The sequence below is a fragment of the Heterodontus francisci genome, chromosome 1 (assembly GCF_036365525.1).
Source record: "Heterodontus francisci isolate sHetFra1 chromosome 1, sHetFra1.hap1, whole genome shotgun sequence".
Taxonomy (NCBI): Eukaryota; Metazoa; Chordata; class Chondrichthyes; order Heterodontiformes; family Heterodontidae; genus Heterodontus; species Heterodontus francisci.
Window position 1 is genome coordinate 221,309,051 of NC_090371.1, and position 23,823 is coordinate 221,332,873.

The 23,823-nt window shown below is 44.9% G+C and overlaps 1 protein-coding gene across 1 annotated transcript in view; it reads left to right on the forward strand.

Annotated features, from left to right (window-relative positions):
* Positions 1 to 23,823, forward strand: part of fstl5 (follistatin-like 5) — a 1,003,829-nt gene that overhangs the window by 732,767 nt on the left and 247,239 nt on the right. Inside the window, exon 7 of the mRNA XM_068021658.1 lies at positions 22,976 to 23,142. Coding sequence (XP_067877759.1) covers positions 22,976 to 23,142 — 167 coding nt within the window. The remainder of the gene's footprint in view (positions 1 to 22,975; positions 23,143 to 23,823) is intronic.

Here is a 23,823-nt window from a genome sequence, read left to right on the forward strand (position 1 = left end):
TTGAACTTTTGGCATCTGAAATAAGCTTTCTTTTTTTGCCTTATACTGCTCTGTATGCTCTTTGATATCCACTGAGGTCTAGATTTGGGAGTCCCACTCCTTTCTTTGTGGGAACATATTTGTTCTGAATCCTCTTTAGCTTCTCCTTGAATGCTTCCCACAGCTCTGACACTGATTAACCTTCAAGTAGCTGTTTCCAGTCTACTTTTACCAAATCACATCTCAGCTTAGTAAAATTGGCCTTTCCCAAATTTAAAAGCTTTACTCTTGGTCCAGCTTTATCCTTTTCCATAACTAAATCTAAATGAGTTATGATTACCTCACTAAGTTGCTCTCCCACTGATACCCCTTCCATATGCCTAGCTTCATTCCCTAAAGCTAAGTACAGTGCTTTTCTCACCCTGCTCTCAGGCTGTAGGACTGTAGCACCTCTTTCATGAATCACAATGCTCCTGGTTTTAGTTTAGTTTCGTTTAGTTTAGAGATACAGCACTGAAACAGGCCCTTCGGCCCACCAAGTCTGTGCTGACCATCAACCACCCATTTATACTAATCCTACACTAATTCCATATTCCTACCACATCCCCACCGGTCCCTATATTTCCCTACCACCTACCTATACTAGGGGCAATTGCTAATGGCCAATTTACCTATCAACCTGCAAGTCTTTGGCATGTGGGAGGAAACCGGAGCACCCGGAGGAAACCCACGCAGACACAGGGAGAACTTGCAAACTCCACACAGGCAGTACCCAGAATTGAACCCGGGTCGCTGGAGCTGTGAGGCTGCGGTGCTAACCACTGCGCCACTGTGCCGCCCTTTGGTGAAGATAGGAGAAATTCTGCTGGAAGCTCCTATGTGGATATGGCCTCCTGTTAAGAACCCTTCTCCTCCTTCGCCCTCTGCAAGCAGATTGTCTTCTTTGCCGCCTCTGCACCGTCTCCCTCTCATGCCACAGCCCATGGTGAACTGCTCCTATAGCCCCCATGACTGGGAGCAAGTGGTGTGCCCAAGGCCTTGCATCATAAGCAATACCTTCCCCATGTGCAGCACCCCTTCTTGCAGACTTCGCCAACTATAACCAACTCCTCAAAACACCCAGCAGTTCCACAACCTCAAACAGAATCGGTAGAAAGTAATCAGCAACTAACCTGCAAGTTAATAATGGTTCCTTAAATAGCGGCGCGGACGCTATTTTGAAATCAAAATGGCGCCTCTAGCGCTGAAACTACAAGTGCTATAAAGCTCAAATTTTGCTGCCCTGGAGTCTAGGCCTGAGCAAAACAGAACCCCAGCGACATGCTTTCTTGACATCAGGAGTTCTCAGTTTCCTAAAAAGAATAATACATTCAGCTCAAACATACTGCCTTGGGCAGGTGATAGCACCCACATGGTGGGAGGTGTGTTTTGTGCTTTTAGCAAGGAGTCAATTAAAAATAAAATAAAAATCATTTTTCTGCTCCCCTCCCATAGCCCCTCATCCTGTGCACTGCATGTGGCCAACAACTTGAAGTTCCTGCAGGTCTACCCCCTGCCAGGGCCTAGTGTTGACTGTAATGATTGGAAAATCAGGCCAGCTGCCTTTCTGAATATGGTGATCATCACATTCTGGCTCCAATGGGGATCACAATTGAAATCTAAACCTTTGGGAAAGGGACCTAAAAATGAAACAGGTGTTTTATTCTTCAGCCTGCCTCTGGGAGCCCATAGTCAGCATAGGTTCAAGGGCAGGCCACAGCATTGTCGTTTATGGGCTATGGCACCCAACAAAAATTGAAGGACAGGAGATGAGTCAGAGATTTAGGAACATCCCTCCACCTCATTGTAATTGGTGTGTCTGACATGCATCTGTTTTCAGCTCCACACTCCAGGAGACACCATAAATCCTGGCAAATACTCGGCGATTTGAACTTTTCTTTCACCTGTCTCATGCACCTGGGAGACTAAATGTTCCCTAGAGCAGAGTCCAGAAAAATCTGCCCTTAAAATAAATATTTAAAATGTAGTTCCCTCAGCTGCGGAGATATACTACATGCAAAGACCTTGACTAATTCCTGTCCTGAGTAAAGGATGGCGAATACATCCCTTTGTCTTCAAGAAAATTAACTACCCAAGAGGGCAGATTTCTTATATCTAAGACTCTATGGAGAGTCACTGACTATTGAACTGTGTAGTTATTGCTTGTGTCATTACATTGTAGTTTTGCAAGCTGCTTCCCGGTTGTGTTATGGTTCGCACAATTTTACAACAACCATTTCATTAGCAGAAGATTGAAATCATGTTATGCAATATTGATATTAGAGCATTAATATGTTCATATAAAACCCCTTTTACCAAACGCATTAGGGCTTTTAATGTTTTAAATTAAAAAATTGAATAGCAATGTAGCAAATTTATTCAAACTAAGTCTATTCAAAATAAAGTCTTTGCAGTTGCTTATGTCCCAGTGTGGAACCATTTGAAGGTTAACCTGCTGCAGCCTCATTGTTAGATTCATATAATAGCAAAATACAAACAAATTTTGGTTTCTATTTAGTGATAGAAAGCTTTTGCCAAAATGAATATTACAATTTATGATAGAAGTTTTCACATTTTAAAAATCAACATCTCCATTATAAGTAAAAAGCAAAATACTGCAGGTGGAAATCTGAACCATAATCAGAAAATACTGGAAGTCAGAAAGAGAGAGTTCTAGGATTACAGCAGTGGCTGGTTTCCCTAGTTTCCAGGGCATGATAAACTGTACTCATACAGCTACCAGGACATTCAGAAGATGAGCCAGCATCTTTTGTCAACCGTCTATCAATGTTCCAATAGTATTAGATCACTATGGACGGATAATGCAAGTTTGCACCAGCTTTGCTGGCATCTGTCACAACATCCTCACTCTGCGACACTCGTCCACCCCTACTTTCCACCAATTGAGGAATGGCAGAGGATGGTTGCTCGGGGAAAATACGCCCTCCACACATGACTAATACCACTGCAACCTGAGCAATGCAGATACATGTGACCATCAGGAGCATCATGGAGCATACTGTTGGCATTTTGAAGCAAAAGGTCAGATTCCTTGACCACTCTGGGTGCTCCCAACAATATGGCCCAGATGAAGTGAGCCACATTATTCCTAAGAGGTTGGCACTCAATACTGCCACTCATCACTAGAAGAACAGTCTGCAGAAGGTGTGTTAACTCCTTCAAAACCCCAATCTATGCAGTCCACCAATCTGTCTAAGCTGGACACCTGTCTCTCCATGCTGCAGCCCACAACCACATGACAACCACTTGAGCTTCCACCAAAGCTGCAAAGTCAAACATTGAATTTTGTTGTGAGGGCACAGCTGCAGTGTCCCTGGAGGTGACTATACTCTCCAAGGTAGCCTTAAGCGTGCTGATGCTATGGGAGATGACACCACACAAACTGGAGGTAGTCTCCTACACATTTTCGGCTATGATGCTGAATTTCTTTGACAGGTCTTTCAATACCTGATGTAACGGTTTATGTGAAACAAGCAGTTTCTTTTCTCATTGCTGGGCCTCTGAATTCTGTTTCTGTGTTCTCCTGAGCAGTTGCGAATAGAGTTGAAGCCCAAATTCAGTCATGATCAAATTGAATGGCGGTGCAGGCTCAACGAGCAGTATTATCTACTCCTGCTCCTACTTCTTATGTTCTTATGTTCTTGCTCTCAAGTGAGCTGTCTCCTGGGCTGTCGCTGTCACTAGAACCTGCTGCTGTTCACTAGTGCTTGGTTTCACAATGTATTGCCCTTTCTAATTCACTCTCTAACCCAGAGTTGAGCTGCTAATATCTGGGCTGCTGCTTAGGAGTGCTTGAACATATGACAATATCTCATCAGTAGGACTCCTCCTCTGAGCAGTCTTTTTCTGTGAGCTGTGGCTACTGAGAAGGATCTAAAGGAATGATAAAAGGACCTAGAGTTAGGATGGCACTGAGGGACCAATCAGTAGCAGATGACAGACATCACATCATGGTGTAGCTTGATGAAGCCAAGCAGCAGGGGTGTGTGTTTTTCAAAGATCCACAAAAAGCACAGTTGAGGAAGGTCCCATAATCAGGACTAGTAATTGTGCAAAGGCTAGCAAGCAAGAAAGAATACTGATAGTTGGTGCTGTGAAGAGAATTCTGTGAAGAGAATTGAATTTAACATCCTTGTTTTCAAATCTTTCCATGACCTGGCCCTTCCCTATCTCTATAATCTGCTCCAGAACCACTAACCTACAAGATATCCGCACTCCTCTAATTCTGGCATCTTGAGCCATTGCGTCACTATTAGCAGCCATGCCTTCGGCCACCTATGCACTAAGATCTGGAATTCCCTCCCCATTCCTCTCTACCCCTCTACCTCACTTTCTTCCTTTAAGATGTTCCTGAAAACCTACCTCTTTGACCAAGCTTGTATCCTATGCCCAAATATCTCTTTATGTGACTTTGTGACAAATTTTGTTTCACAATGCTTCCTGTAAAGTGCCTTGAGATGTTAAAGGCAAAATAAAAATAGCAGTCATTGTTGAACAATGAAGAGGTGATGGTGTATTTGTAATGAGGATGAGCAGTGTTTTAGTCTGGCCTTGTGATGCATGGTGAAAGACTGATGGAGGGTTGGGATTTATTAAGAGTGGTGAAAGAGAGGTGAAAGCATTGTTGTCATGTTCCTGAGCGTGTTGAACTGTAATTCTCTTTGCTGTTCCTGAGAGGTCATTGAAGACCTGCATCCAGATCCAGGGGGTGATGCTCTTAGAACTTTCCTGACCTCTTCCTTTAGGACCTCCAAGGAGCCTTTGGAGAACCTGGCACTTGTTTCCTCAGCAGTTCTGACATTCTCCTTCTTTGAGTAGCAAAATTTTGCCAGGAGCCTGAAAGCAATGCAACCTCGCTTTAAGAGGTACATTGCTACTCTATGTGGTCCTCTGGCTGACCCGCTGGAGATTGTGCTCTGGATGTGGGCAGGTTTCCTGGTTGTTGGATCATCAGGGGAGAAATGTACCACTAAGGTTCAACTGAGGCCCGGGAGATAAAATAGCCCTGTCTGTTTTCTGGGGCAGTGGATGAGTTTCAAGTTCACAGCTCACCCTGCTCCCCATCTGCCCTAGAGGTAAAATTGGGAGCAATGTGCATCCTAAGGATTTATCGCACTGATTTGAGTTTTTTGAGGAGGTAACAAGGAGGATTGATGAGGGTAGTGCAGTTGATGTGGTCTACATGGATTTTAGCAAGGCTTTTGACAAGGTCCCACATGGCAGACTAATTAAAAAGATATAAAAGCCCATGGGATCCAGGGGAATGTAGCAAGCTGTATACAAAATTGGCTCAGTGGCAGGAACAAAGGGTAATGGTTATCAGGTGTTTTTGCGACTGGAAGGCTGTTTCCAGTGGGGTTCCACAGGGTTCAGTACTCGAGTCCACTGCTTTTTGTGGTATATATTAATGATTTGGACTTAAATGTAGGAGGCAAGTTTGCAGATGACACAAAAATTGACTCCGTGGTTGATCGCGAGGAGGATAGCTGTAGACTACAGGAAGGTTTCAATGGGCTGGTCAGGTGGGCAGAAAAGTGGCAAATGGAATTCAACCCAGAGAAGTGTGAGGTGATGCATTTGGGGAGGTCAAACAAGGCAAAGGACTACACAGTAAATGGGAGGATATTGAGAGGTGTAGAGGAAATGAGGGACCTTGGAGTAAATGTACACAGATCCCTAAAGGTAGTAGGACAGCTTGATAAGGTGGTTAAGAAGGCATATAGAATACTTTCATTTATTAGCTGAGGCATAGAATATAAGAGCAGGGAGGTTATGCTGGAGCTATATAAAACACTAGTTAGGCTACAACTTGAGTACTGTGGTGTAATTGCATTAGCGAGGGTACAGAGGAGATTTACGAGGATGTTGGCAAGACTGGAAAGTTGCAACTTGAGGAAAGATTGAATAGGCTGGCGTTGTTTTCCTTGGAACAGAGGAGGCTGAGGGAGATTTGATTGAGCTGTACAAGGTTGTGAGGGGCCTGGATAGAGGAGATGGGAAGGACCTATTTCCCTTAGCAGAGGGGTCAGTGACTAAGGGGAATAGATTTAAAGTGATTGGTAGAAGGATTAGAGGAGAGATGGGGAAAAGATTTTTCACCCAGGAGGTGGTGGGGGTCTGGAACTCACTGCCTGAAAGGGTAGTAAAAGCAGAAATCCTCAACTTATTCAAAAGGTGTCTTGATAGGCACCTGAAGTCTCGTAACCTCCAGGGATACGGACTAAGTGCTGGATAATGGGATTAGGTTGGGCGCAGACACGATGGGCAGAGTGGCTCCTTCTGTGACATTACATTTTTCTACTTTTTCTAAATATTCTAAATATCTTAAGAGGAGTAAAGTGTAGGGATGTGGGGAAAGGGCAGCGGAGTCGCAGTACATGAATTGCTCCTTAAGAGGGCCAGCACAGACATGATAGGTTGAATGGCCTTCTTTTGTGCTGTAACGATTTGACAATTATATTGGAAACGGTTGATAGAGGTTACCTAAGGTTTTTTTGCATGTCAGGAATGAATGTAATTACTGCATTATGAAGGGTTGAAGAGACATAGTTCAGATACTGTGTGATTGAAATTGGTCTCCTTGAACTCATTTTCCTCTTTCACAGATTTAAGCCCTAGCACACATGCCTGAAGCACGCCCAGTTCCAGAGAAGTCAGTTTTCTACTGTCCTGGTGTGTGTGTGTGCCTTGCTTCTTGATCTTTCTTCGGTGTTTAGACAATGACCTCAATATTAATGCCATCTCCTCCCAGGACAGGTGAGAGAGGGTTGAGGGAAGGGTTAAAGAATTAAATGCAGGCAAGATGTCCCAACATGCTACACTCCCACATGCCACCTTTCTTATGGTGGCATATTTTGGGGCATCTGAGTGTTCCACCATGGAAAAGCAAAATGCTTAATTAACATATTTAAATCAGGCTCCCACAACGCGATTGGGAGACTGATTTAAAACGCACTGTTGCTGCTTTGGTTTCCTGTCAGTGGAAGGGAGGTGGAAGCTACCAGCTTCACTGGCTCAGTGCCATACTCAGCATTCCTTGTGGGCCAAGGGAGCAGGAGTGCTATTCACAGATATTCAAGGAAGCCCCAATCTCCAGCTTCCCCCCACCCACCACCCCCCAGCCTCAATTATCAACCTTCCTCCAGCCCTCCTGGTTGCTGCCTCTCTCTCACTTCCCCCGATTGCCAGGGACCATCGCCAAAGGGTGTGTGACTGCAGTCTTCTGCTGTTGGTGTTTCCTCCTGGCCACTGGCCAAGCTATTCACTTGGCTAGATGCTAGTGGGAAACAACTAAAAAATGTTACTGATGTCTAGACTAAGTTTGGCAGGACCTCCACATTCCTGGTCTTGCTGGGTTCATCAGCCGTTTCCGGCCTCACATGCACCCTCTCTGCCTCGTCGTAAATATCAGGACCTGTGTGTTTGTACAATTCTTTCTGCTCAGAATTTTTTTTTTCTAGCTTATCTGTTTCTGGTGTTTCTAAGTAATTTCTTACATTTGGACCTTTGTCCATGGTCTTCCCCCCCTTCTGGCCTACTGTTTGTTTGTATATTTTCTGGTTGAATCCTTGTGATTTCCAAGCTTAGTCAGATCATCACCGCAACTTCTTTGATGTTACAATAAGAGTAGTGATGGGAAATGGCTGCAAACCACCAAAGCAAATTCTAGTCATAAAATTGTATTTTGCATTGCTTACATTAAGTGAAGTTTTCAATTCTGTTCTTCACATGGTATGCAAATTATTACATGTTGAGACAGGCACAAACAGATAGTAGTGAGTCATTTCAGGTCTCAGTAAAATCCAATGTTATTCTGAGTCTAATTCATGTATTTATAAGGAAACAATTTTATGTTGAAACAAATATATTACATATTGAAATTATATGACACACTCTGTAAGTAATTATTCTGTTTCTGTGCAAGCATTTGCCATCAGTGAAGTGTATCTTCTCCCCATCAAAATATTTTCAGTTAAAGCCATCTGGAATTCCCAGTGCATAATTCATTCCCAACTTGAAGAATCTCACTATCTTGTAAAAACGATGGCACATCAATTAATAAGTACCCACTTCGATCCTCTTAATTTCTGCAACTCACTGAAATACTCTTTTAGACTTTGATATCCATCATTTTCTTACATCACGATGAAACATGATTTTCTATTTATTAGTAATTTATTTCCTCAATATTTTGTGATGGCAAGGCACTTCTTGCTGTTTAGGATGCTCCATGGAAAACTCATGTTCAAGTTCATTTAGATCGGGAGCCCCTCCCCAATATCTTTCTGCAGTCACCATCTTTGAATCCTGAGACTTCATGATGAGTGTTAACAGGTCATTCAGAATGTAACCAAGCTCAGAAGCAAATCCAGTCCGGCTCTCATCCAACATCTGCACAAATGGACTTTCTGGTATTGGCTATAGGGTCTGGAAAAGAGTCTAGGAGTGGAATTTTATGGACTAAGCAAGAGCGGATTTGGTGGCGTGCAGGGTGATTTAATCAGTCATTTTCTCGGATTCCAATGGCGGGATATTTCAGAGAAATTAAGTCGGCGGCATGTCTGTGGCGTTCCGGGGTCCCCCCACCACCCCTGCACAGTGTTGGATTGCAGATTTACATTCATTTACATGCCATGAATACTCATTACGCTATGCATAGTTACTATTCAGACCTACCTGCCAGATTAAGTGAACGGTGAGCACTGTTCCCATGCCACCCGGTTCACGATTGTTTCTTGTATTTTCGGTCTCGCAGGGAATCAAGGGATATGGGGAGCGGGCAAGAAAGTGGAATTGAAGCCCAAGATCAGCCATGATCATATTGAATGGCGGTGTAGGCTCGATGGGCCATATGGTCTATTCTGCTCCTATTTCTTGTGTTCTTGTGTTTCACCATGGATTGCAACAGTCAGATTTTAACTCATCGGGAAAATGAATACCAGCATTGGAATGGATGTTTGGCTCAGGCCAGCATTGGAATGGATGTTTGGCTCCAGGCTCGGCACCAGCAAAGGTGATTCTTCTCAGGGTTGGCAGCGAAGGCATGGCGGGGTCTACATGGAGGAGCAGAGGAGGGTACTCGGGAAAGACAAAGGTTGGGTGATCGGGTGCATGGAGGAGCAGGGGAGAATGGAGTGGAGCATCCAGGGTGTGGAATGGCTATTGCTGCTGAGCTGATCTGGGTGACTGCAGGGGTGATGGGTTGATTAGAGCATTACAGTCAGAAGATGGCCTAAAAGGAGGGATGAGTGCTGTCAACTTCGGGAGTAAGAACGGGGGGAGGGATGGCACGAATAAATTGTGATTACACTGTGCATAGTAATGGGGGAGTGATCACTGGTAACTGAGGGAAGGGTAATGGTAACATTGGGTGGGTCAAGGGTGATGGGTTCAGGTTGGAAGGTTGCAGGAGGAGGTTGGAAGGTGGGGAGACTTGCCCTGAATTCTGCGCACACCATTTTCTACAACGATAATGGAAAGCACGTGGGCACTCAAGGATTGCAAGGAGAGTGGGAGGAGACACACTATAGTGGATGTGCCTTCTACCTGGCTGCAATTTAAATATAAGGGAACTACTCATTGTCTCGATGTTTCATCTCACTGGCAACAGAGGGCTGAATTGACACCCTCTGCTTATTTATTGTTCAGAAAAACTGCAGCGACATGGGTCTCATACACCCAATTTGTCTAGTACCAGAGGAAGAAGAACAAAGGGAGTGACTAAGGAAGGCTCTCTTCCCTACACTCATGATGCCTGAATGCTAGCAACAGACAGAACAAGAAGGTGAAATTGCTCTGGATGTCAACATCCAGGAATGGCCTTAACAAAGGCAGGCACTGGCACATTATCGCATCCTCAGGACAAGGCCAAATTACCTTAAAATGTCAGAGAGGCAATGCCAGAGACACCCAAGGATGTCACATTAAATGGTCCTGACCAGTAACCACTTGGTTTTGGTGGGAATCCCATGCCAGTTGCCCTCAAGGTGACTGCTGCACACAATTTTTGTGCTCATGGCTCCTTCCAGGGATCCACAGGCGATATATGTGGCATTTCACAGTCTGTGACCCACAGGTGCATCCAAGAGGTGACCAATGCCCTTTTTCAACATGCCCTCCGATTTAATCTACTTACCTGTAGACGAGGACAGCTAGGCAGCAAGATCTGTGGCCTTCAATACCATCGCTGGGTCCCTTCGAGTGCAAGGGGTGATCGACCGAACTTATGTGGCCATTAGAGTGCCCTGGGAGCAGCCTGCTGTATTTATTACTTATAAAGGCTTCCAATCTTTAAATGTACAACTGGTTTGCAATCACAGGAGAAAAATCACTCATGTTTGGCACATTTCCCAAGGAGTTGTCACGACTCATACATTTTGAGGAACTCACAACTGCCAGTAATGTTTGAGGAACCAGCCGAAGCAGACGGCTTGATTCTGGGTGACAAAGGTTACCCTCTTTGTACATAGTTGATGGCGCCAGTGCGATATCCCCAAAGTGCTGCTGAAGAGAGATACAATGCTGCTCACGCATCCACTAGAGCCAACATCGAACACACCACTGGCATGCTGAAAATGCGATTTCGCTGCCTTGACCGGTCTGGAGGGGCTCTTCAGTAAGCACCACAGAGGGTGTCACAAATAATCGTCGTCTGCTGTGCCTTGCCAATGTTGCAATTAGACACAGCAACACTCTGCAGGTGGAAGAACAGGAGTACCACTAGTCTTCCTCAGATGAGGATGACTATGAAGAGGGCGAGGAGGAGGACAACATTGCCATTATAGATATGAGGGCCATGGAGAAACATGCAAGGGACATCAGGGAAAACTTCATATTTGCACGTTTCAAAGAACAAAGAACAGTACAGCACAGGAACAGGCCATTCGGCCCTCCAAGCCTGCGCCGATCTTGATGCCTGCCTAAACTAAAACCTTGTGCACTTCCGGGGTCCGTATCCCTCTATTTCCATCCTATTCATGTATTTGTCAAGATGCCTCTTAAACGTCGCTATCGTACCTGCATCCACCACCTCCCCCGGCAGGAAGTTCCAGGCACTCACCACCCTCTGTGTAAAGAACTTGCCTCGCACATCCCCTCTAAACTTTGCCCCTCTCACTTTATGTCCCCTAGTAACTGACTCTTCCACCCTGGGAAAAAGCTTCTGACTATCCACTCTGTCCATGCCGCTTATAACTTTGTAAACCTCTCTCATGTCGCCCCTCCACCTCCGTCATTCCAGTGAAAACAATCCGAATTTATCCAACCTCTCCTCATAGCTAACGCCCTCCAGACCAGGCAACATCCTGGTAAACCTCTTCTGTACCCTCTCCAAAGCCTCCACGTCCTTCTGGTAGTGTGGCGACCAGAATTGCACGCAATATTCTAAGTGTAGCCTAACTAAAGTTCTGTACAGCTGCAGCATGACATGCCTATTTTTATACTCTATGCCCCGACTGATGAAGGCAAGGATGCCGTATGCCTTCTTGAGTACCTTATCCACCTGCGTTGCCACTTTCAGTGACCTATAGACCTGCACGCCCAGATCTCTCTGCCTGTCAATACTCCTAAGGGTTCTGCCATTTACTGTATACTTCCCACCTGCATTAGACCTTCCAAAATGCATTACCTCACATTTGTCCGAATTAAACTCCATCTGCCATTTCTCCGCCCAAGTCTCCAACCGATCTATATCCTGCTGTATCCTCTGACAATCCTCATCACTGTCCGCAACTCCACCAACCTTTGTGTCGTCTGCAAACTTACTAATCAGACCAGCTACATTTTCCTCCAAATCATTTATATAAACTACAAACAGCAAAGGTCCCAGCACTGATCCCTGCGGAACACCACTAGTCACATCCCTCCATTCAGAAACGCACCCTTCCACTGCTACCCTCTGTCTTCTATGACCGAGCCAGTTCTGTATCCATCTTGCCAGCTCCCCTCTGATCCCATGTGACTTCACCATATAGATAGCATCCACTGCCCTTCCTTCATCGATCATCTTTGTCACTTCCTCAAAAAACTCAATCAAATTAGTGAGACACGACCTCCCTTCACAAAACCATGCTGCCTCTCGCTAATAAGTCCATTTGTTTCCAAATGGGAGTAAATCCTGTCCCGAAGAATCCTCTCTAATAATTTCCCTACCACTGACGTAAGGCTCACCGGCCTATAATTTCCTGGATTATCCTTGCTACCCTTCTTAAACAAAGGAACAACATTGGCTATTCTCCAGTCCTCTGGGACCTCACCTTTGGCCAATGAGGATGCAAAGATTTCTGTCAAGGCCCCAGCAATTTCTTCCCTTGCCTCCCTCAGTATTCTGGGGTAGATCCCATCAGGCCCTGGGGACTCATCTACCTTAATGCTTTGCAAGACACCCAACACCTCCTCCTTTTTGACAATGAGATGACTGAGACTATCTACACTCCCTTCCCTAGACTCATCATCCACCAAGTCCTTCTCCTTGGTGAATACTGATGCAAAGTACTCATTTACTACCTCGCCCATTTCCTCTGGCTCCACACATAGATTCCCTTCTCTGTCCTTGAGTGGGCCAACCCTTTCCCTGGTTACCCTCTTGCTCTTTATATATGTATATAAAGCCTTGGGATTTTCCTTAATCCTGTTTGCCAATGACTTCTCATAACCCCTTTTAGCCCTCCTGACTCCTTGCTTAAGTTCCTTCCTACTGTCTTTATATTCCTCAAGGGATTCGTCTGTTCCGAGCCTTCCAGCCCCTATGAATGCTTCCTTTTTCTTTTTGACAGGCTCACAATATCCCGCGTTATCCAAGGTTCCCGAAACTTGCCAAACTTATCCTTCTTCCTCACAGGAACATGCTGGTCCTGGATTCTAATCAACTGACGTTTGAAAGACTCCCACATGTCAGATGTTGATTTATCCTCAAACAGCCGCCCCCAATCTAAATTCTTCAGTTCCTGCCTAATATTGTTATAATTAGCCTTCCTCCAATTTAGCACCTTCACCCGAGGACTACTCTTATCCTTATCCACAAGTACCTTAAAATTTATGGAATTATGGTCACTGTTTCAACCAACAATAAGCCACTTCATCGAGGATGATTGGTTGGAGAATCTTAAAAATTCCCCACATATATTCACAAACGCCTGAGGTCTTATTCATTGCTGCAATCTTAAAGAAGCCTTGCTGCACTTTGATGTGATCAGCAGATGAAATCTTCTCTGGGCTATGATAGATCCGAATACACACCACAGGAGGCAGCATTACATTGCGACTACAGAACCACAAATGTAAGGCATGTCAGTCGCGAAAAAAGTGAATAATCATCAATCGACAAACAGCCATCATTGAAGACTGATGGCTCAAATAACAATGAGAAATGGACAATGGACATTTTCTGAGATGCGTTCCTGCCATAGGCTGCTAATGAACATTTTCGTTTTCATCTGAAACCAAGCAAATGATTTACAAGAATGCATCAAATGTTTAAAATACATTAAGATGTACTTTAGCTTATTGACCAGTTGCACACTATTTACAGCACCCGTGCCACCTTCGTGCTCAATACTGTTTCTTTTTATGCTTTCTCCCACTACGTCTAGGTGCTACCCCGACATTAGCAGCTGAGGTGGAGGCAGCCTGCTCAGTGCGCTGCCCCGGTGCTGTGGATGACTGTGGCGGGCGTCCTCTGGAGGAATGGGGCCTTGTTGGCTCCATCCTACTGGGGGTCTGCAGCACTGGTGCTTGAGTATCCCCTGTGTGCTTGCCAGGTGGAGGTAAGGGAGTCAATGCCAGGGGGCAGGGCGGGGAGGACGAGATGCTGCTTACCCTGGGGATGTCCTGAGAGGAAGGCCCTGGGACAGCTGGCACATGTTGCTCCTCCATCTGAATGCACGATGGCACCTGCCTGTCTCCTTTGTTATCTCTTGCCCCACCCCCGGCTTACGTGCTTATAACCTTTGACATTTCGAATATTTGCTCGTTCCAAAGAAGGGTCACTGACCCGAAACGTTAACACTGCTTCTCTTTCCACAGATGTTGCCAAACCTGCTGAGTGGTTCCAACATTTCTTGTTTTTATTACGCCTGTACCTATCTGCACTCTTTTAATTCTAGAGCAGCCCCAATTTTAATTGGTGGTCATGCCTTCAGCTGTCTGGGCTCTAAGCGCTGGAGTTCCCTCCCTAAACCTTTCTGCCTCTCCACCTCTCTTTCCTCCTCTAAGATGCTCTTTAAAACCTACCTCTTTTGTCCTAATAGCTCTTATGAGGTTGTTTCTCTTGGAGAAAAGGAGATTGAGAGGCGGTTTGATATAGAGGTGTACAAGATTATGACAGGTTCAAATAAGGTAGACAAAGAAAAGCTGTTCCCAGTAGTTGATGGTACAAGGTCTAAGGGACACAGATTTAATGTTTTGGGCAAGAGACACGGAGGGAGGGTGAGGGGAATCTGAGTAAGAACTTTTTATGCTGTGAGTGGTAATGACCTGGAACTCGCTGCATATGAGGATGGTGGAAGTAGAGACAATGAATGATTTCATAAGGAAATTGGATGGGCACTTGAGGGAAATAAACTTGTCGGGCTTCGGCGATACAGTGGGGGAATGGGACTGACTGGATTGCTCTACAGAGGGCCAGCATGGACTTGATGGGCCAAATGGCCTCCTTCAGTGCCGTAATGACTATGACTCTATGACTATGTTCCTATATCAGTGAAGAATTAGCAGTGGTACCAGCATGGCAATAACGAAAATTGGGGTACAGGGAACTAGCTGCAGAAATATTCCAAGCAGTGCCTGGTCAAAGGTGTGGTTTTTAAGAAGGATCTTAAAAATCAGAGGCAGAGAGGCATAGGGCTTTAGAGAGGAAACAGAGTGTGAAGTCTGGATGGTTGAAGCCACAACCACCAATTGTGGAGTGGAGGGAGGGGTATGCATAATAAATTGGAGTCAGAGGAACAGAGGGTCTGGTTTGGGTCAAGATTTTTAACACTGGCGGATGTTGCAGAGAGACGGAACGGACATGAAGGGGTGCAAGTACAGGAGTATGAATTTAAAATTTAGGACATTGGTGCTGATTGGGAGCTGATGTAGGTCAGTGACTATGGGATCATGGACAAGTGGGACATGGTGAGGGATAGGAGATGGGCAGCAATGTTTTGGTGACATGCAGTTTACACAGAGTGGAGGATGGGAGGTTGGCCAAGAGACATTCAAATGATGAAATGTGAACGCCACAAAAGCATTGATGAAGGCTTCAGCAACAGATAGGCAGAAGTAGAGATGGGAACGGATGATGCTATAGATTTAAAGGTCATCGGTCTATGTGACAGAGAGTATGTGATGATTAGACAGGAAGCTAGTCTGAACCTAGAATAAAAACAAAAAATGCTGGAAATACTCAGCAGATGTGGCAGCATCTGTGGAGAGAGAAGCCGAGTTAACGTTTTAGGTCCATGACCTTTCATCAGTTCTGATGACCTTTCAGTTCTGACGAAAGGTCACTGACCTGAAACATTAACTCTGCTTCTCTATCCATAGATGCTGCCAGACCTGCTGAGTACTTCCAGCATTTCTTGTTTTATTTCAGATTTCCAGCATCTGCAATATTTTGCTTTTATTTTAGTCTGAGCTTGAGACAGTAACTGAATTGGGTTTGGAATTAATGGCAAGGCAATGGAGTTTCTGATGATGGCTGAAGATGCTTCATTCTTCCCAATATTTAGTTGGAGGAAATTGAGACTCGTCCAAGACTGTATGTCAGGCAAGTAGTCGAAAAGCACAAAGGTAGTGAAGGGTCAAGAGAAGTAAAGGAGAGGTAAAGCTGGGTGTCATCAACACAGAAATGCAAGTTGACCCCATGTCTGTGGATGATGTCGCCAAGGAACAATCTGAAAAAAGATCAAGGAGGATGAGGGGCCAAAAAGCACCATGGTGACAGAGAATGTCATTCATGACTATGAGTAGGACTGTTTTGGTGCTGTAGGCCAGGCAGAAATCTGACTGGAGGGATTCAAACAGAAGGTTGTGGGAAAAATGCGCACAGATCTGGAACATAACAACACATTCAATGACTCAGGACAAGAAAGAGAGGTAGAAGAGGAGGGATAGTTTTTACAGACAGAGGTAGATTTTTTTGAGGAGTCTGGTGATGATAGTAGTTCTGAAGCAGGTGGTAGGAATGCCTGGCGAGGAGGAACCATTTACAATTTCAGATAAGATTCAAGCCAGGAAAGGAAGTTGGGTGGTTAACTCAATGAGCAAGAGTTGGGCTTGGGAGAAGGCATGGAAGGAGATGGGAGACCAACGTTGGGGTTCATGGCGGGGAGCGGAGTCAGAAAATCCCTCCGGGAGAGGGCCGCCCCAATATTGACGGCGGCAGTGAGGCCTCGTGCCAGCGCCCCTGTCGCTTGGTGATGGGCCCCCCATTAACCTATTTAAATAATCTTCAAATGAACATTCAGGACATCAAGGCGGGAAACGTGCAGTCCGGACTCCACACTCTGCAGTAAAGCCTGGCTACCCGGGTCAGGTATTTAAAAACATTAAGGTATTCAGGCCTGTGTTGGGTTCGGGTTGACTGTTGTCAGGTCGGGCCCGATTCGGGTTTTAATTTTATACCCAAGCCAGGATTTAGCTGCCATCCCACATCAAACATTACTGTAGAAATTCATGAGTAAATCTAAAAATAGCAAAGTGTATTTTTGGTATTTTGGTTCCAATTATTTGTTAAGTACATTTATTTGGGTTTAGAGATTTTAATTCTTTTTGATATCTCGTTAGAATGGAAGCAGTTTGTGCACATTTCCAACATTCATTTTCTGCTTAACTAACTAAAATAGCATAAATATTTTAGTAGACATAAGCCAAACTGTCACCCACATGCCCGACTGAGAATTGCTACCGTATGAAGTTGTTCATGTTAAGTTCAATGTCTGTTTTTTATATTATGTTCTCAGCAAGTTAATGACAAGTAGAAACATGTTGGGATCAAGTTAAGGATATTTTCACAACCTTAGAAGGCAACTGATCAACACTAGTCTTCATTAATTTGTTCCAGTTTGTTTCCTCTTTGTGGCAATGTTACGGGAGGGCAGAATTTCTGCCTGCTTTTCCGACACAGCTGCCACCCTGATCCATGCTCCTGGGTTATGGAGAAGGCGGGGGTCATTGGGCTGGTTACAGAGGTGGGAAATAGGAACCAGGTCTGGTTTTGGGTCGGGAACCCGGCTTCAACAGGAAACTGATGAGATTCAGATTTTCAAATGGGTAGGCTCTTAATTGGTATAGAGTTGGGTTTCTCGTCTACTTAGAGCCAGTGGGGCTGGGAATGGAAGTGGGCCAGATCAAGTGTGGGGCTCATGTAGACTCCCACAGTAGCCTTCACTGAGGCTGCTGGTTGGCCTAAGAAAGAGATCTGCCTTCCACAGCACCAGAGGGAAGTGAGACATCACAGCAGAGCTGGAGTCTTGGCACTAAGGGAAGGGCAGACCCTTACTTCATCGATGCCGACCTGGACTTAATGCTGGAGGCTGTGAGGGAGAGGAGGGAGGTCCACTTCCCAGGGGGTGGCAGAAGGAGGCCACCTTGTCATGCAGTAGGGGAGCCTCTCTGTTCATTGTTATCCTCCTCCGGCCTCTCTTCCTCCTCCTTTCTTACCTCCTGCACCTCTGCCAATGAGCTGTCTTCTTCCGGGGCCTCACTGTCCCCAAGGTCCACAACTCTCTCAAGGGCCATGTTATGAAGCAGGCAGCAGGCCACCACAATGCTCAGTTTGGGTTCTGCCAGGGCCACTCAGCTCCTGACCTCATTATTGCTTTAGTTCAAACATGGACAAAAGAACTGAACTCCAGAGGTGAGATGAGACATCAAGGCAGCATTTGACTGAGTATTGCATCAAAGAGCCGTAGCAAAACTGGAGTCAATGGGAATCAGGGGGAAAACTCACCACTGGTTGGAGTTCTACCTAACGCAAGGGAAGATGGTTGTGGTTGTTGGAGGTCAATCATCTGAGCTCCAGGACATCACTGCAGGAGTTCCTCGGGGTAGTATTTTAGGCCCAACCATTTTCAGCTGCTTCATCAATGACCTTCCTTCAATCATGAGGTCAGAAGTGAGGATGTTCGCTGATGATTGCATAATATTCAGCACCATTTGCGACTCCTCAGATACTGAAGCAGTCCATGTAGAAATGCAGCAAGACCTGGACAATATCCAAGCTTCGGCTGATAAGTGGCAAGCAACATTAGCGCCACACAAGTGCCAGGCAATGACCATCTCCAACAAGAGAGAATCTAACCATCTCCCCTTGACATTCAATGGCATTACAATCGCTGAATCACCCACTATCAACATCCCTGGGATTACCATTGATCAGAAACTGAACTGGAGTAGCCATATAAATACTGTGGCTACAAGAGCAGGTCAGAGTCTAGGCATCCTGTGGCGAGTCACTCACCTCTTGACTCCCCAAAGTCTGTCCACCATTTACAAGATGCACAAGTCAGGAATGTGATGGAATACTCTTCACATGCCTGGTTGAGTGCAGCTCCAACAACACTCAAGAAGTTTGACACCATCCAAGATAAAGCAGCCCACTTGATTGGCACCCCATCTACAAACATTCACTCCCGCCACCACTGATGCACAGTGGCAGCAGTATGTACCATCTACAAGATGCACTTCAGTAATGCACCAAGGGTCCTTAGACAACACCTTCCAAACCCACAACCTCTACCACCTAGAAGGACAAGGGCAGCAGATGCATGGGAACACCACCAACTGCAGGTTCCCCTCCAAGCTGCATACCATCCTGATTTGGAAATATATTGCCATTACTTCATTGTCGCTGGGGCAAAATCCTGGAACTCACTTCCTAACAGCGCTGTGGATGTACCTCCCCCATACGGACTGCAGCAGTTCAAGAAGGCAGCTCACCACCACCTTCTCAAGGGCTATTAGGGATGGGTAATAAATGCTGACCTAGCCAGCGATGCCCACATCCCATGAACAAATAAAAAAAAGATCCTTACTGGAGGGTGGTGTCACCCGACCTTTCCAGGCAGTGAAATCCCAGAATCCTGCGGCGAGTAACTCATCTCCTGACTCTCCAAAGCCTGTCCACCATCTACAAGGCAGGAGTCAGGAGTGTGATGGAATACTCTCCACTTGCCTGGATGGGTGCAGCTCCAACAACACTCAAAAAGCTTGACACCATCCAGGATAAAGCAGCCCGCTTGACTGTAACCCCATCTGCAAACATTCACTCCCTCCACCACCGACGCACAGTGGCAGCAGTGTGTACCATCTACAAGATGCACTGCAGCAACACACCAAGGCTCCTTCGACAGCACCTTCCAAACCTGCAACCTCTACCAACTAGAAGGACAAGGGCAGCAAATACATGGGAACACCACCACCTGCAAGTTCCCCTCCAAGTCACACACCGTCCTGAATTGGAACTATATCACCGTTCCTTCACTGTCGCTGGGTCAAAATCCTGGAACTCCCTTCCAAACAGCACTGTGGGTGTACCTACCTCACATGGACTACAACGGTTCAAGAAGGCTGCTCATTACCACCTTCTCAAGGGCAATTAGGGGCAATAAATGCTGGCCAAGCCAGCAACGCCCACATCCCATGAATGAATTTATAAAAAAGGCTGGCATGAATAACAGGTGGCATGGGTTGTATCACCTCTGTGCCTCTGTCTGGAGCTCCTGTAGAGGTGTCAGTAGCCATCTCTTCAAGGGATTTCCCTTTTCCTTTTGGATCCATCCATGCACTTTAGGGGTTGGAGTGAAGATCCGAGGCAGCCTGGACTGGCGGTGGATGGAGGAGTCATGGCAGATGCCAGGAAAGTGACCCCACATAGGGAGGAAGCTCTTGCTGTGGTTGCGAACCAGTCCTTCCTGTTGATGGATCTCACTGGCTGATCACTCGGTGCCTTGATGGCTACGTGAGTGTAATTGATGACCTGCTGGACCTGAAGGAATCCGTCAATGGTAGCAAAGCCCAAGCCCTCTGTGCCTGTGCTGGCCCATCTGTGCCAAAGTGGATGTAGCCCTGCCCTCCTCCTGGATATGATATTTGCTCCCTGCCTGAGGATGTGATGAGCTGGCAACTGCGAGATGCCATCTAGATCTGCAGCTGATCAGTGGAACGATCCAGTTGCATAGAAATTCAGGGTGACAGTGACCTTGCCGGTTGCCAGTATGGGACTGTTATGGGGACCGCGAGGCCTCAGGTCATTGTGGGTCCAAGCACACAGATCCGAGACCATCTGCCTGGATAGGCGTAGCTTCCTATGGCACTGACGCTCCATCATTTGCAGGTAGTTGACTTTTGAGCGGGAGACTCGATGTGTTGGTAGCGCCGCCTTCCCCTTGCAGTTCTCCACTTCCCGGCTCCACCGCTGTGCTCCTCTTGTCTTCTGTTGTTCAGAAGGTTGCATCTGCTGAAGCTCATCCTGGCTGCTCTGTCCAATATCATAGTCGCCTGTTCCAAACTGAACTCCCTCAGCTGGGGTTTGTGCACTCGCCAGGTCTTCCCCTGCCAACCCCAGCTGCCCCAATGATGCCTGGGGTCTCATCTCCCTCTCTGGGTTCCCACCACTCACCACTGAGACAAGCAGATCTTACAGCTCCAGCAGTGGCTACTCAGTGGTACTTTTAGAGCAGCTGAGTTTTATTTTGTGCCTCTGCATTATCTTAATCAGCCCTTCCCATGGCCCTCATGCCTCCCCCCACCCCCCCCCCCCTCACAGTGTTCATGACTTGTACACCCTGCTGTGTTCCAGACATGGTATTTTGCCCATGCTCTTCCTTTAAAAATTCAAAACTGCTGCTGACAGGCCAGTTGATGAGCACTTCAATAAGCTCAACAGGCAATTAATTGGAGGCGCCCTTTTAAAATGGCGTCTCATTTCGGAGGCGGCGGGACCCAGTGTCGAGCTCCAAGATCGCGATCTTTAAATCGCACATGCGGCAGTTCCTGCCCCCAGAAGGATTTAAAAATCTAGCCTATTGTCTCCGCTTGGCAGGCTCCCAGCAAGACTCCCACTGCCAAGGTTACTCTGCTGGAATGGGACTGTCACAAAGTTCATCAGGGGTCTTAAAATGGCAAAAAATGCCCCCGCAATGCAGCAGGAGCTCCAACCTTTTAAGAAGAGGTCTGAATTACAGTGTGTTTCTGCATGATCGGAATCCTATAGCATGTGATGTTTGATAATGCAGGAAAGAGCGCCATTTTATCTAAGGTACCATTCAAAAAGTAAGGTAACTTTTTTTACCAATGTATATTATTGTAATGAAGTAGTTAACAAGTAGGAAGACAGGTGGGGGTTGAACTTCCACAAGGGCTCTCCTGATTGATTGATGTAACTTCAGCAGAAGATCCATGTAAATCCAGAAAAACAGATTCCTTTCTTCTAAATTAATAACTAGTATTCATTATTTTCTAATTACTTTCTTTTAATTATTTCACATCAGTTCTTACTGCAGCAGCCTAGTCACATAATCTCAGCCTAATTCTGCAAGTGGACTCTGACTGCCTGGCCAAAATTGCTTTGAAGCAGAATTCCCATGTGGCTCTCCCCATCTTCCAGGGTAATTTGCTGATCTTTCCATGAAAACCTCCACAAAATTCCAGACACTCGTCTTTATATGTAAATAAATCATTATAGCCCATGAGTAACTTGCAGCTCAGTCTGCGATTATCCTACTTTTATCTTTGCATTTAATATTTTCAATATTTTTGATGAATGATTTAGTAAGCTAAGCATTGTGAAAGTTTGGTCTGATTTAGTTAGAGCTGACAGCTTGGCTCAGTTGGTAGCATTCTTGTCTCTAAGGCAGAATATTATGGGGTTCAAGTGTCAGTTTAAAACTTGAATACGTAATCTAGGTTGACATCTCAGTGCACTGATGAAGAAGTGCTCTAATGTTGGAGATGCTAGCCTTTGGATGAAATGTTAAACTGAATTTTCAGCTGGTGGTTCAGCTGAATGTTCAAAATTTTGTGGCACTATTCAAAGAAGAGTTAGGATTTCTCCTGGGTAGCATTCCTCCATCTGCCAATATGACCATAAGAAGACTAACTGGATATGCATCTTGTTGCTGTTTATGGGACCTTGCAAAATGGTTGCTATGTTGGCCCATAGCATTGTAACAGTGCAATGTAATTCATTGTGTGGTAAGTGCTTTATGATATTTATGGGATGCAATTCAACCATCTTTAATGCATAAAAACAAAAAGTGGTGGTTGATCTTTTGATTTTAAGAATTAATGCAGAGCATTTTAATGATTTGATATAAACATATTTTCTACTACAACTGTCTAAAAGCAAGAATCAGAAAAAGTAAATTTGAAACTATTAAGTTTGTTTTGGAGGAATGAATACATTATAACTTCTGTCAAAATACATTGCTTAGTACATGTGAGTAGAAGATATGCTTATTAAAATGAGTTTTTATATCTGCAGTATCAATGCTCCACCAAAATTAATTAACTAAAATTAATTAACCTTCTAATTTCACACTTTTATACTATTACAAAATCAAAGTCACTTTTTTTTTACAGAATGCTATTACTTGATTTAATTATTTCATCAATATATTCTGTTCAGAGTGAGAATATAAGTTACATCGCTGGTGGAATATATCTGGAATTTGTTGCAACTCTAAATATTTAACTGTGCTGAAAGTACATGTCCCAATTAATATCCTCACTCCCTCACAAGTCAAAATAAATCTGCATCTAAAGTAGTATCCTTTCACAAATGATATTCATCTATCAAAATGAAAAAAAATGCTAAAGTGACCTATTCTTCAAGTATTTGAAAGTTTCCATGTAGTCTTTTTGAAAGTCTTTTTGATGTATTCTTGCAGTAGAAAGTTTTGACTGTATGGACAGGGAATGTTAATTAACCTCATAAACAATATCAATCTTCCAGAGGTGATTCAGCTGAGCCTGGCAGAAGATCAGAAAGTGAGTATCACCACGGCAACAGTGGGACAGAGTGCAGTCCTAACATGTTCAATTCAGGGAATCCTGAAGCCCCCAATAATTTGGAAACGCAACAACGTTATTCTCAACAATTTGGATCTGGAAGACATCAGTGTAAGTAATATATTCGCCTGAGATAAATGTTTCTTTACTTTGTAAAACATTGAACTCCCATTGCAATTTGTCCTGTCCTTTCAATCATAATTATCTAGCCAAGATAGAAGGTTTTCTCTGTGTGCTATTGGGCTAATTTAACAAGTGCATGTTCCAGGCATACTCCCCACAATTTTACAAATCATTGGATGATTTGTTGAAGTGGGTTCCCAGCAAGTGAAGCCTCATGCTGGGAATACAATTTTGTAAAACTGATATCGATATCAAACAAAATTGTAAGTTTGTTCTTTATAAATGAGTTTTGCAATTTCATTACGGAGAAGGTCTTCCCAACAAGTTAGATAAGCTAGTTTTTCCATGAACAATACAAATATGAAAAAATACAATGTGGATTTGGCATATCTTTTCCAGCTTCTTGTTTTCTATAATGTTATGATTGTAACTAACATTGTAAAAGATGTCTCGAAGAAATGTTAAGAAGGATAAAATAGTTCTGCTCGTGTGAAGTGGGTGAATGACACTCATAATTTGGTGTTCTAATGAGTTGCTGGGTGCTTCTTCCAATAAAGCACAATCTGAATTCATGATTGTTCCTTGCTCAAATCTGTTAGAGCCTCCTCCATCCATCGGGGGGAGAAAGCGGTTGTTAATATCGAGGTCATAGAGTACAAAAGCAAGGAA